Source organism: Chiloscyllium plagiosum, unplaced genomic scaffold (assembly GCF_037043375.1).
Source record: "Chiloscyllium plagiosum isolate Xiang-an unplaced genomic scaffold, Cpla_swu_hap1 HiC_scaffold_45, whole genome shotgun sequence".
Classification (NCBI taxonomy): Eukaryota; Metazoa; Chordata; class Chondrichthyes; order Orectolobiformes; family Hemiscylliidae; genus Chiloscyllium; species Chiloscyllium plagiosum.
This window is the reverse complement of record NW_028270183.1, coordinates 3,313,048-3,326,289: the sequence shown is the minus strand read 5'-3', so window position 1 is coordinate 3,326,289 and position 13,242 is coordinate 3,313,048. Positions and strand designations below refer to the sequence as shown.

The 13,242-nt window shown below is 49.8% G+C and overlaps 1 protein-coding gene across 3 annotated transcripts in view; it reads left to right on the top strand.

The window, feature by feature from the left end:
• The window catches only part of LOC122552298 (non-receptor tyrosine-protein kinase TYK2-like), a 148,034-nt gene that overhangs the window by 73,383 nt on the left and 61,409 nt on the right, over positions 1 to 13,242 (top strand). For all 3 annotated transcript variants that reach the window (XM_087983315.1, XM_087983316.1, XM_087983317.1), the window contains exons 12-13: positions 2,745 to 2,921; positions 4,762 to 4,849. In XM_087983315.1, the coding sequence (XP_087839441.1) occupies positions 2,745 to 2,921; positions 4,762 to 4,849 (265 nt within the window). The remainder of the gene's footprint in view (positions 1 to 2,744; positions 2,922 to 4,761; positions 4,850 to 13,242) is intronic.

The following is a 13,242-nucleotide window of genomic DNA, read 5'->3' as shown; positions in this document are numbered from 1 at the left end:
CAGCTAACGATCCGCATCCATGAACACCAACTAGCCATGAAACAACACGACCAGCTATCCTTAGTAGCCACACACTCCGATGACAAGCAACATGAGTTTGACTGGGACAGCACTACTATTATAGGACAAGCCAAACAGAGAACAGCCAGGGAATTCCTAGAGGCATGGCACTCATCCACAGATTCAATCAATAAGCACATCGACCTGGACCCAATATACCGGCCACTGCAGCGGACAGCTGGAACTGACAACCGGAAGCGGCAGAGACAAACCACTATAAATGGCGGAGGAAAGATCACAGAAGCGCTTCACAGGAGGCTCCCAAGCACTGAGGATGTCACCTAGACAGGGGACAAAACGTCTGCAACACAAATTCCCAGCTCGGCGAACAGAACCACAACAACGAGCACCCGAGCTACAAATCTTCTCCCAAACTTTGAATTAAAATCAGTGATATTACAATGAGATAAATTACATAGCTTACTTGACACCAGCTTGTAAGATCCCAGTTCATAGTCAGCCACATTGCTGTGGATCTGGGGTCACATTTAGTCCTGACCAGGTGAGGACAGCAAATTTCCTTCCCTAAAAGGCAGTGAACCGGTTGGTTTTATCACAGCCTGTAATAATCTCCATTAAGCTGGCTCTTGAATTTCAGAGTTCTTTAAAGTTCAATTTTAAATTCACTATCTGCCTTGGTGGGGCTCAAACCCACATCCCCAGAACGTGAGACTGGGGTTCTGGATTATAAATCTGGTGACGTTATTCCCATGCCACTGTACTCTGACACTAACGGTGAGAAGATATTTCACATTTGAAAGCTTTCTTTACCCTGCAAGAAACTGGCATTTGTAATGCAGTTTATACCAATAGTAGGAAGGAAGAGGGCATGGCGCCAGAGTATCAGAAACTTTCATTTCAGAGGCAATAGAAATATGCCTTGGGGCCTTGTTGTCAAAGCAGCTTTGTGTCAGGAATGTGGCCGTGTTGGGTGGTGTTTTAAAATTGGTTCAGGAGCCTATATCCTGTTCAAGTTGACTTTGCATCAAACAGTTTTATTGAGTGATGTGGTGGAGGGCCCTGCTTTCGAGAGGTGTTTTCCTCAACTGAGCTCTTCCACAACTCCAACAATTTACCTTACTTTTAAAGGTTGATGTGCTTCTTTAGCCTTGAATGTCTCTCAGTGTTATCATTAACTTGGGTCCAATTGGCTTTCTGTTCTGTGGCCCTATTCATAATGTCACATCCCAACAATAGCCATCTGGGTTTCTTCAGCTGGTTCCCCAAAACAAAATCATGTGATCCATTCTGGAAGTCAGAATCATAGAGATGTACAGCACAGAAACAGACCCTTCGGTCCAACCCGTCCATGCCGGCCAGATATTCCAAACCAATCTAGTCCCACCTGCCAGCACCCGGCCCATATCCCTCCAAACCCTTCCTATTCATATCCCCATCCAAATGCCTCTTAAATGTTGTAACTGTACCAGCCTCCACCACATCCTCTGGCAACACATTCCATACACGTACCACCCTCTGCGTGAAAAAGTTGCCCCATAGGTCTCTTTTATATCTTTCCCCCCTCACCCTAAACCTATGCCCTCTAGTTCTGGACTCCCCGATCCAAGGGAAAATACTTTGTCTATTTATCCTATCCATACCCCTCAATTTTGTAAATCTCTATACGGTCACCCCTCAGTCTCCGACGCTCCAGGGAAAACAGCCCCAGCCAGTTCAGCCTCTCCCTGTAGCTCAGATCCTCCAACCCTGGCAACATCCTTGTAAATCTTTTCTGAACCCTTTCAAGTTTCACATCTTTCCGATAGAAAGGATACCAGACTGATTGAGTTTTTTGATGAAGTAATAAAGAGGATTGATGAGGGCAGAGCAGTAGATGTGATCTATATGGACTTCAGTAAGGCATTCGACAAGGTTCCCCATGGGAGACTGATTAGCAAGGGTTGATCTCTTGGAATACAGGGAGAACTAGCCATTTGGATACAGAACTGGCTCAAAGGTAGTAGACAGAGGTGGTGGTGGAGGGTTGTTTTCAGACTGGAGGCCTGTGACCAGTGGAGTGCCACAAGGATCGGTGCTGGGCCCTCTAAATTTTGTCACTAGAGGGCATGATTTGGATGTGAGCATAAGAGGTACAGTTAGTAAGTTTGCAGATGACACCGAAATTGGAGGTGTCGTGGACAGCGAAGAGGGTTACCTCGGATTATAACAGGATCTGGACCAGATGGGCCAATGGGCTGAGAAGTGGCAGATGGAGTTTAATTCAGATAAATGCGAGGTGCTGCATTTTGGGAAAGCAAATCTTAGCAGGACTTATACACTTAATGGTAAGGTCCCAGGGAGTGTTGCTGAACAAAGAGACCTTGGAGTGCAGGTTCATAGCTCCTTGAAATAGGAGTCGCAGGTAGATAGGATAGTGAAGAAGGCATTTGGTATGCTTTCCTTTATTGGTCAGAGTATTGAGTACAGGAGTGGGGAGGTCATGTTGCGGCTGTACAGGACATTGGTTAGGCCACTGTTGGAATATTGCGTGAGGTCCATTGAACCAGTTTATCCCAATGGGATCACTCTTGACTCTCTGGAATGTTGGGAGCAATGGTTACATGGATTGTGTAGAGATGATTGCCTCAATGCACCAACACACAAGTCACAGTGTCACTGATTCCTCCCTGAGCATTAAGATTTAATAGAACGCCAACACAAACCACAGTGTTTTCTGTTTGCAGGAGCACCATCTGGGACGGGGAACAAGGATGAACATCTACGCCGGGAGGTTTTTTGAGGGTGACGAGGAGGAGGAGGAGGGAGAGATAGACTCACCCTGTGGAGTGGGCCGCAGTGAAGCGCGAGATCTTCGTGTGGTGTTGAAAGTACTCGATCCTAGTCACCGAGACATTGCATTGGTGAGAAAGCCAGAAGGGAATCTGATCATAGTAACAGGAGTAATTTCTTCAACTCAGTCCTTACACCTGCATATAACTGAAGAAATGAAAATATTTCTTTTGTTGGTGCCCTTCCCAGCTGCAGAATATCCCAAAGTGTTTTCTCGCAAATCACGACACTATTGTAATGAGACCATGTTTGAACAAATTTACATGCAGCAAGTTTCCAGAAACAGCAATGTGACACGAATTCCATTGACTGTGCCTTGGGACCTTTTCCTTCTGCTGGAATGGGCCAGACATTGGGTTAGTGTTCCACCTGGAAAGGAGCCACCTCTGACAGTGCAGCATTCTCCCAGTATTGCACTGAAATATCCTTTCCATACAATGTGCTCTTGTTCCAGGAGGGCACTTAAAATAATAACCTTCTGCTTCCAGTTAGTTAACTGGGAAGAGGAGTTGCAACTGTCGGGTTGATGGCCAGAAACTGATGGGGAGCTTGTGTTCTCCAGGAGAGAGAATAGGAGAGGACGGTGGAGAGGATTGAATAGTTAGGATCTTGTTTGTACTTCAGTCTGGGAGCTCAAATATGTAGGAACATAGGAGGGACAGGAGCTGTTTTATGCCTTCTATAAAAACATAAGACATCAGAGCAGAAATTAGGCCATTCAGCCCATCGAGTCTGGTCCACCATTCAATCATGGCTGATAACTGTGTCAACCCCATTCTCCCTATAACCATTGATCCCTGGATAATCAAGAACCTATCTATCTCTGTGTTCAAAATACTGAATGATCCAGCCTCCACAACTTTGTGGTAGTGAATTCGGTAGGTTCACCGCTGTGAAGGAGTGACTTTCATTCGCCAGCATGTCTAATAGGCTACAGCCCCAAATGGTACAGCTAAGATAGTGAAATCATTCAGAGAATTTAAAAAGGAACAAGGTCAAGATATTAAGTTCGATATGGGTACATGGTGGCTCAGTGATTCGCACTGCTGCCTCACAGCGCCAGGGACCCAGGTTCAATTCTAGCCTCGGGCGACAGTCAGTGTGGAGTTTGCACATTCTCCCCATGTCTGCATGGGTTTCCTCCGGGTGATCCGGTTTCCTCCCATAATCCAGTGATGTGCAGGTTAGAGTTAATTGGCCATGGGAAATTGCCCATACATTGCAAGGATGTGCAGGCTGGGTGGGTTAGCTGTGGGAAACGTAGGGTTACAGGGATACAGTAGGAGGGTGGGTCTGGGTGAGATGCTGTTAAGAGGGTCAATATCGACTCAATGGGCCGAATGGCCTGCTTCCACTCCGTAGGGCTTCACTGGTTCTGAAAAGGACTGTTATAGTCTGAAATGTCAAGGAGTAGCATATTGAAAGTGTTGTTTCTTGCTTTATTTACAGAGCCATGTTGTTTTCGAGTAAGTTTTCAAGTTTACAGGTGTGAAAGAATTGCTGCTTTATAAGGGAAATGGATGTTGGGATACAGCTATGACCTGCTGAATTATTTCCTTTTCTATTTAACCAGTGTGCGTGTGACTGCATTTCTTGTGTTAACCTTGCCTTGTTTTATAATTGAGGTTTTGACAATCCTGTGTGTGTATATGGTTTTCTTTGTTTGGCAGCAACTGTAATCAAGCGAGTTTTACCCTTGATGAGAGGAGTTCAGGTTCTTGTATGTACACTGTGCTAGTGTTGCAGCTTGTTCACATAATGCCAGGTCACCCTCCAGCAGGTGCAGTTTGTTTTGTTGGTATCTTTTGACTGAGCTGCTTTGCTATTCACCTTATCTATGCCCCGCGTGATTTTATAAACCTCTGTAATGAGGTCACCCCCTCAACCTCAATTTTGCTTTTTATTTTTCAGGCATTCTTCGAACTGGCCAGTCTGATGAGTCAAATATCTCATGCTCACCTTGCCTTCGTGCATGGAGTCTGTGTGCGGGGCTCGGAAAGTAATCCATAGCTTTTTCATAGTTTTTAAAACTGATGTTCAATGCTTTATTTGTTTATATGGTGAGGTTTACAGCCTTTGAGTTTCTCCATCATTGTCAACCTGAGAAATGGATCTTGCAGAATTCCTATTTCCTCTCCAAGCACACTTCCCTGAGATTTCCAGTTCCCAGTCTGTGGTGAGCTGTCGGAAGGAGCAGTAAATGCTCAGTTCCCAGTCTGTGGTGTGCTGTTGGAGCAGTAAATGCTCAGTTCCCCAGTCTGTGGTGTGCTGTTGGAGCAGTAAATGCTCAGTTCCCAGTCTGTGGTGTGCTGTTGGAAGGAGCAGTAAATGCTCAGTTCCCAGTCTGTGGTGTGCTGTTGGAGCAGTAAATGCTCAGTTCCCCAGTCTGTGGTGTGCTGTTGGAGCAGTAAATGCTCAGTTCCCCAGTCTGTGGTGTGCTGTTGGAGCAGTAAATGCTCAGTTCCCCAGTCTGTGGTGAGCTGTTGGAAGGAGCAGTAAATGCTCAGTTCCCCAGTCTGTGGTGTGCTGTTGGAAGGAGCAGTAAATGCTCAGTTCCCCAGTCTGTGGTGTGCTGTTGGAAGGAGCAGGAAATGCTCAGTTCCCAGTCTGTGGTGTGCTGTTGGAAGGAGCAGTAAATGCTCAGTTCCCAGTCTGTGGTGTGCTCTCGGAAGGAGCAGTAAATGCTCAGTTCCCCAGTCTGTGGTGTGCTGTTGGAGCAGTAAATGCTCAGTTCCCAGTCTGTGGTGTGCTGTCGGAAGGAGCAGTAAATGCTCAGTTCCCAGTCTGTGGTGTGCTGTCGGAAGGAGCAGTAAATGCTCAGTTCCCCAGTCTGTGGTGTGCTTTTGGAGCAGTAAATGCTCAGTTCCCAGTCTGTGGTGTGTGTCGGAAGGAGCAGTGAATGCTCAGTTCCCAGTCTTTGGTGTGCTGTCGGAAGGAGCAGTAAATGCTCAGTTCCCCAGTCTGTGGTGTGCTGTTGGAAGGAGCAGTAAATGCTCAATTCCCCAGTCTGTGCTGTGCTGTTGGAAGGAGCAGTAAATGCTCAGTTCCCCAGTCTGTGGTGTGCTGTTGGAAGGAGCAGGAAATGCTCAGTTCCCAGTCTGTGGTGTGCTGTTGGAAGGAGCAGTAAATGCTCAGTTCCCAGTCTGTGGTGTGCTCTCGGAAGGAGCAGTAAATGCTCAGTTCCCCAGTCTGTGGTGTGCTGTCGGAAGGAGCAGTAAATGCTCAGTTCCCCAGTCTGTGCTGTGCTGTTGGAAGGAGCAGTAAATGCTCAGTTCCCCAGTCTGTGGTGTGCTGTTGGAAGGAGCAGGAAATGCTCAGTTCCCAGTCTGTGGTGTGCTGTTGGAAGGAGCAGTAAATGCTCAGTTCCCAGTCTGTGGTGTGCTCTCGGAAGGAGCAGTAAATGCTCAGTTCCCAGTCTGTGGTGTGCTGTCGGAAGGAGCAGTAAATGCTCAGTTCCCAGTCTGTGGTGTGCTGTTGGAAGGAGCAGTAAATGCTCAGTTCCCAGTCTGTGGTGTGCTTTTGGAGCAGTAAATGCTCAGTTCCCAGTCTGTGGTGTGTGTCGGAAGGAGCAGTGAATGCTCAGTTCCCAGTCTTTGGTGTGCTGTCGGAAGGAGCAGTAAATGCTCAGTTCCCCAGTCTGTGGTGTGCTGTTGGAGCAGTAAATGCTCAGTTCCCCAGTCTGTGGTGTGTTGTTGGAGCAGTCAATGCTCAGTTCCCCAGTCTGTGGTGTGGTGTTGGAAGGAGCAGTAAATGCTCAGTTCCCCAGTCTGTGGTGTGCTGTTGGAGCAGTAAATGCTCAGTTCCCCAGTCTGTGGTGTGCTGTTGGAGCAGTAAATGCTCAGTTCCCCAGTCTGTGGTGTGCTCTCGGACGGAGCAGTAAATGCTCAGTTCCCCAGTCTGTGGTGTGCTGTTGGAAGGAGCAGTAAATGCTCAGTTCCCCAGTCTGTGGTGTGCTGTCGGAAGGAGCAGTAAATGCTCAGTTCCCCAGTCTGTGGTGTGCTGTTGGAGCAGTAAATGCTCAGTTCCCCAGTCTGTGGTGTGTTGTTGGAGCAGTCAATGCTCAGTTCCCCAGTCTGTGGTGTGGTGTTGGAAGGAGCAGTAAATGCTCAGTTCCCCAGTCTGTGGTGTGGTGTTGGAAGGAGCAGTAAATGCTCAGTTCCCCAGTCTGTGGTGTGCTGTTGGAGCAGTAAATGCTCAGTTCCCCAGTCTGTGGTGTGCTGTTGGAGCAGTAAATGCTCAGTTCCCCAGTCTGTGGTGTGCTCTCGGACGGAGCAGTAAATGCTCAGTTCCCCAGTCTGTGGTGTGCTGTTGGAAGGAGCAGTAAATGCTCAGTTCCCCAGTCTGTGGTGTGCTGTCGGAAGGAGCAGTAAATGCTCAGTTGCCAGTCTGTGGTGTGCTGTCGGAAGGAGCAGTAAATGCTCAGTTCCCCAGTCTGTGGTGTGCTGTTGGAGCAGTAAATGCTCAGTTCCCAGTCTGTGGTGTGCTGTTGAAAGGAGCAGTCAATGCTCAGTTCCCCAGTCTGTGGTGTGGTGTTGGACGGAGCAGTAAATGCTGAGTTCCCCAGTATGTGGTGTGGTGTCGGAAGGAGAAGTAAATGCTCAGTTCCCAGTCTGTGGTGTGCTGTTGGAAGGAGCAGTAAATGCTCAGTTCCCCAGTCTGTGGTGTGCTGTTGGAGCAGTAAATGCTCAGTTCCCCAGTCTGTGGTGTGCTGTCGGAATGACCAGTAACTGCTCAGATCCCCAGTCTGTGGTGTGCTGTTGGAAGGAGCAGTAAATGCTCAGTTCCCCAGTCTGTGGTGTGCTGTTGGAAGGAGCAGTAAATGCTCAGTTCCCAGTCTGTGGTGTGCTGTTGGAAGGAGCAGTAAATGCTCAGTTCCCCAGTCTGTGGTGTGCTGTTGGAAGGAGCAGTAAATGCTCAGTTCCCCAGTCTGTGCTGTTGGAAGGAGCAGTAAATGCTCAGTTCCCAGTCTGTGGTGTGCTGTTGGAGCAGTAAATGCTCAGTTCCCCAGTCTGTGGTGTGCTGTTGGAGCAGTAAATGCTCAGTTCCCCAGTCTGTGGTGTGCTCTCGGAAGGAGCAGTAAATGCTCAGTTCCCAGTCTGTGGTGTGCTGTTGGAGCAGTAAATGCTCAGTTCCCAGTCTGTGGTGTGCTCTCGGAAGGAGCAGTAAATGCTCAGTTCCCAGTCTGTGGTGTGCTCTCGGAAGGAGCAGTAAATGCTCAGTTCCCCAGTCTGTGGTGTGCTGTTGGAGCAGTAAATGCTCAGTTCCCAGTCTGTGGTGTGCTCTCGGAAGGAGCAGTAAATGCTCAGTTCCCAGTCTGTGGTGTGCTGTTGGAGCAGTAAATGCTCAGTTCCCCAGTCTGTGGTGTGCTCTCGGAAGGAGCAGTAAATGCTCAGTTCCCAGTCTGTGGTGTGCTGTTGGAGCAGTAAATGCTCAGTTCCCAGTCTGTGGTGTGCTCTCGGAAGGAGCAGTAAATGCTCAGTTCCCAGTCAGTGGTGTGCTCTCGGAAGGAGCAGTAAATGCTCAGTTCCCCAGTCTGTGGTGTGGTGTTGGAAGGAGCAGTAAATACTCAGTTCCCCAGTCTGTGGTGTGGTGTTGGAAGGAGCAGTAAATGCTCAGTTCCCAGTCTTTGGTGTGCTGTTGGAAGGAGCAGTAAATGCTCAGTTCCCCAGTCTGTGGTGTGCTGTCGGAAGGAGCAGTAAATGCTCAGTTCCCAGTCTGTGGTGTGCTGTCGGAAGGAGCAGTAAATGCTCAGTTCCCAGTCTGTGGTGTGCTGTTGGAAGGAGCAGTAAATGCTCAGTTCCCCAGTCTGTGGCGTGCTGTTGGAGCAGTAAATGCTCAGTTCCCCAGTCTGTGGTGTGCTGTTGGAAGGAGCAGTAAATGCTCAGTTCCCCAGTCTGTGGTGTGCTGTTGGAGCAGTAAATGCTCAGTTCCCCAGTCTGTGGTGTGCTGTCGGAAGGAGCAGTAAATGCTCAGTTCCCCAGTCTGTGGTGTGCTGTTGGAGCAGTAAATGCTCAGTTCCCCAGTCTGTGGTGTGCTGTTGGAGCAGTAAATGCTCAGTTCCCCAGTCTGTGGTGTGGTGTTGGACGGAGCAGTAAATGCTCAGTTCCCCAGTCTGTGGTGTGCTGTCGGAAGGAGCAGTAAATGCTCAGTTCCCCAGTCTGTGGTGTGCTGTCGGAAGGAGCAGTAAATGCTCAGTTCCCAGTCTGTGGTGTGCTGTTGGAGCAGTAAATGCTCAGTTCCCCAGTCTGTGGTGTGCTGTTGGAGCAGTAAATGCTCAGTTCCCCAGTCTGTGGTGTGCTGTCGGAAGGAGCAGTAAATGCTCAGTTCCCAGTCTGTGGTGTGCTGTCGGAAGGAGCAGTAAATGCTCAGTTCCCCAGTCTGTGGTGTGCTGTTGGAGGAGTAAATGCTCAGTTCCCAGTCTGTGGTGTGCTGTTGGAGCAGTAAATGCTCAGTTCCCAGTCTGTGGTGTGCTGTTGAAAGGAGCAGTAAATGCTCAGTTCCCAGTCTTTGGTGTGCTGTTGGAAGGAGCAGTAAATGCTCAGTTCCCCAGTATGTGGTGTGCTCTCGGAAGGAGCAGTAAATGCTCAGTTCCCCAGTATGTGGTGTGCTGTTGGAGCAGTAAATGCTCAGTTCCCAGTCTGTGGTGTGCTGTTGAAAGGAGCAGTAAATGCTCAGTTCCCAGTCTTTGGTGTGCTGTTGGAAGGAGCAGTAAATGCTCAGTTCCCCAGTCTGTGGTGTGGTGTCGGAAGGAGAAGTAAATGCTCAGTTCCCAGTCTGTGGTGTGCTGTTGGAAGGAGCAGTAAATGCTCAGTTCCCCAGTCTGTGGTGTGCTGTTGGAGCAGTAAATGCTCAGTTCCCCAGTCTGTGGTGTGCTGTCGGAATGACCAGTAACTGCTCAGATCCCCAGTCTGTGGTGTGCTGTCGGAAGGAGCAGTAAATGCTCAGTTCCCCAGTCTGTGCTGTTGGAAGGAGCAGTAAATGCTCAGTTCCCCAGTCTGTGCTGTTGGAAGGAGCATTAAATGCTCAGTTCCCCAGTCTGTGGTGTGCTGTCGGAAGGAGCAGTAAATGCTCAGTTCCCAGTCTGTGGTGTGCTGTCGGAAGGAGCAGTAAATGCTCAGTTCCCAGTCTGTGGTGTGCTGTTGGAAGGAGCAGTGAATGCTCAGTTCCCCAGTCTGTGGCGTGCTGTTGGAGCAGTAAATGCTCAGTTCCCCAGTCTGTGGTGTGCTGTTGGAAGGAGCAGTAAATGCTCAGTTCCCCAGTCTGTGGTGTGCTGTTGGAGCAGTAAATGCTCAGTTCCCCAGTCTGTGGTGTGCTGTTGGAGCAGTAAATGCTCAGTTCCCCAGTCTGTGGTGTGCTGTCGGAAGGAGCAGTAAATGCTCAGTTCCCCAGTCTGTGGTGTGGTGTTGGACGGAGCAGTAAATGCTCAGTTCCCCAGTATGTGGTGTGCTGTCGGAAGGAGCAGTAAATGCTCAGTTCCCCAGTCTGTGGTGTGCTGTCGGAAGGAGCAGTAAATGCTCAGTTCCCAGTCTGTGGTGTGCTGTTGGAGCAGTAAATGCTCAGTTCCCCAGTCTGTGGTGTGCTGTTGGAGCAGTAAATGCTCAGTTCCCCAGTCTGTGGTGTGCTCTCGGACGGAGCAGTAAATGCTCAGTTCCCCAGTCTGTGGTGTGGTGTTGGAAGGAGCAGTAAATGCTCAGTTCCCCAGTCTGTGGTGTGCTGTCGGAAGGAGCAGTAAATGCTCAGTTCCCAGTCTGTGGTGTGCTGTCGGAAGGAGCAGTAAATGCTCAGTTCCCCAGTCTGTGGTGTGGTGTTGGACGGAGCAGTAAATGCTGAGTTCCCCAGTATGTGGTGTGCTCTCGGAAGGAGCAGTAAATGCTCAGTTCCCCAGTATGTGGTGTGGTGTCGGAAGGAGAAGTAAATGCTCAGTTCCCAGTCTGTGGTGTGCTGTTGGAAGGAGCAGTAAATGCTCAGTTCCCCAGTCTGTGGTGTGCTGTTGGAGCAGTAAATGCTCAGTTCCCCAGTCTGTGGTGTGCTGTCGGAATGACCAGTAACTGCTCAGATCCCCAGTCTGTGGTGTGCTGTCGGAAGGAGCAGTAAATGCTCAGTTCCCCAGTCTGTGCTGTTGGAAGGAGCAGTAAATGCTCAGTTCCCAGTCTGTGGTGTGCTGTTGGAGCAGTAAATGCTCAGTTCCCCAGTCTGTGGTGTGCTGTTGGAGCAGTAAATGCTCAGTTCCCCAGTCTGTGGTGTGCTCTCGGAAGGAGCAGTAAATGCTCAGTTCCCTGTCTGTGGTGTGCTGTTGGAGCAGTAAATGCTCAGTTCCCAGTCTGTGGTGTGCTCTCGGAAGGAGCAGTAAATGCTCAGTTCCCAGTCTGTGGTGTGCTCTCGGAAGGAGCAGTAAATGCTCAGTTCCCCAGTCTGTGGTGTGCTTTTGGAGCAGTAAATGCTCAGTTCCCAGTCTGTGGTGTGCTCTCGGAAGGAGCAGTAAATGCTCAGTTCCCAGTCTGTGGTGTGCTGCTGGAGCAGTAAATGCTCAGTTCCCCAGTCTGTGGTGTGCTGTCGGAAGGAGCAGTAAATGCTCAGTTCCCAGTCTGTGGTGTGCTGTTGGAGCAGTAAATGCTCAGTTCCCAGTCTGTGGTGTGCTCTCGGAAGGAGCAGTAAATGCTCAGTTCCCAGTCTGTGGTGTGCTCTCGGAAGGAGCAGTAAATGCTCAGTTCCCCAGTCTGTGGTGTGCTGTTGTAGCAGTAAATGCTCAGTTCCCAGTCTGTGGTGTGCTGTCGGAAGGAGCAGTAAATGCTCAGTTCCCAGTCTGTGGTGTGCTGTCGGAAGGAGCAGTAAATGCTCAGTTCCCCAGTCGGTGGTGTGCTGTTGGAGCAGTAAATGCTCAGTTCCCAGTCTGTGGTGTGCTTTTGGAGCAGAAAATGCTCAGTTCCCAGTCTGTGGTGTGCTGTCGGAAGGAGCAGTGAATGCTCAGTTCCCAGTCTTTGGTGTGCTGTCGGAAGGAGCAGTAAATGCTCAGTTCCCAGTCTGTGGTGTGCTGTCGGAAGGAGCAGTAAATGCTCAGTTCCCCAGTCTGTGGTGTGCTGTCGGAAGGAGCAGTAAATGCTCAGTTCCCCAGTCTGTGGTGTGCTGTTGGAGCAGTAAATGCTCAGTTCCCCAGTCTGTGGTGTGCTGTTGGAGCAGTAAATGCTCAGTTCCCCAGTCTGTGGTGTGGTGTTGGAAGGAGCAGTAAATACTCAGTTCCCCAGTCTGTGGTGTGGTGTTGGAAGGAGCAGTAAATGCTCAGTTCCCCAGTCTGTGGTGTGCTGTTGGAAGGAGCAGTAAATGCTCAGTTCCCCAGTCTGTGGTGTGCTGTCGGAAGGAGCAGTAAATGCTCAGTTCCCAGTCTGTGGTGTGCTGTCGGAAGGAGCAGTAAATGCTCAGTTCCCAGTCTGTGGTGTGCTGTCGGAAGGAGCAGTAAATGCTCAGTTCCCCAGCATGTGGTGTGCTGTCGGAAGGAGCAGTAAATGCTCAGTTCCCCAGTCTGTGGTGTGCTGTTGGAAGGAGCAGTAAATGCTCAGTTCCCCAGTCTGTGGTGTGCTGTTGGAGCAGTAAATGCTCAGTTCCCCAGTCTGTGGTGTGCTGTTGGAAGGAGCAGTAAATGCTCAGTTCCCCAGTCTGTGGTGTGCTGTCGGAAGAAGCAGTAAATGCTCAGTTCCCCAGTCTGTGGTGTGCTGTTGGAGCAGTAAATGCTCAGTTCCCCAGTCTGTGGTGTGCTGTTGGAGCAGTAAATGCTCAGTTCCCCAGTCTGTGGTGTGCTGTCGGAAGGAGCAGTTAATGCTCAGTTCCCCAGTCTGTGGTGTGCTGTTGGAGCAGTAAATGCTCAGTTCCCAGTCTATGGTGTGCTGTTGAAAGGAGCAGTCAATGCTCAGTTCCCCAGTCTGTGGTGTGGTGTTGGACGGAGCAGTAAATGCTCAGTTCCCCAGTATGTGGTGTGCTGTCGGAAGGAGCAGTAAATGCTCAGTTCCCCAGTCTGTGTTGTGCTTTTGGAGCAGTAAATGCTCAGTTCCCAGTCTGTGGTGTGCTTTTGGAGCAGTAAATGCTCAGTTCCCAGTCTGTGGTGTGCTGTCGGAAGGAGCAGTGAATGCTCAGTTCCCCAGTCTGTGGTGTGCTGTCGGAAGGAGCAGTAAATGCTCAGTTCCCCAGTCTGTGGTGTGCTGTCGGAAGGAGCAGTAAATGCTCAGTTCCCAGTCTGTGGTGTGCTGTCGGAAGGAGCAGTAAATGCTCAGTTCCCCAGTCTGTGGTGTGCTGTCGGAAGGAGCAGTAAATGCTCAGTTCCCCAGTCTGTGGTGTGCTGTTGGAGCAGTAAATGCTCAGTTCCCCAGTCTGTGGTGTGCTGTTGGAAGGAGCAGTAAATGC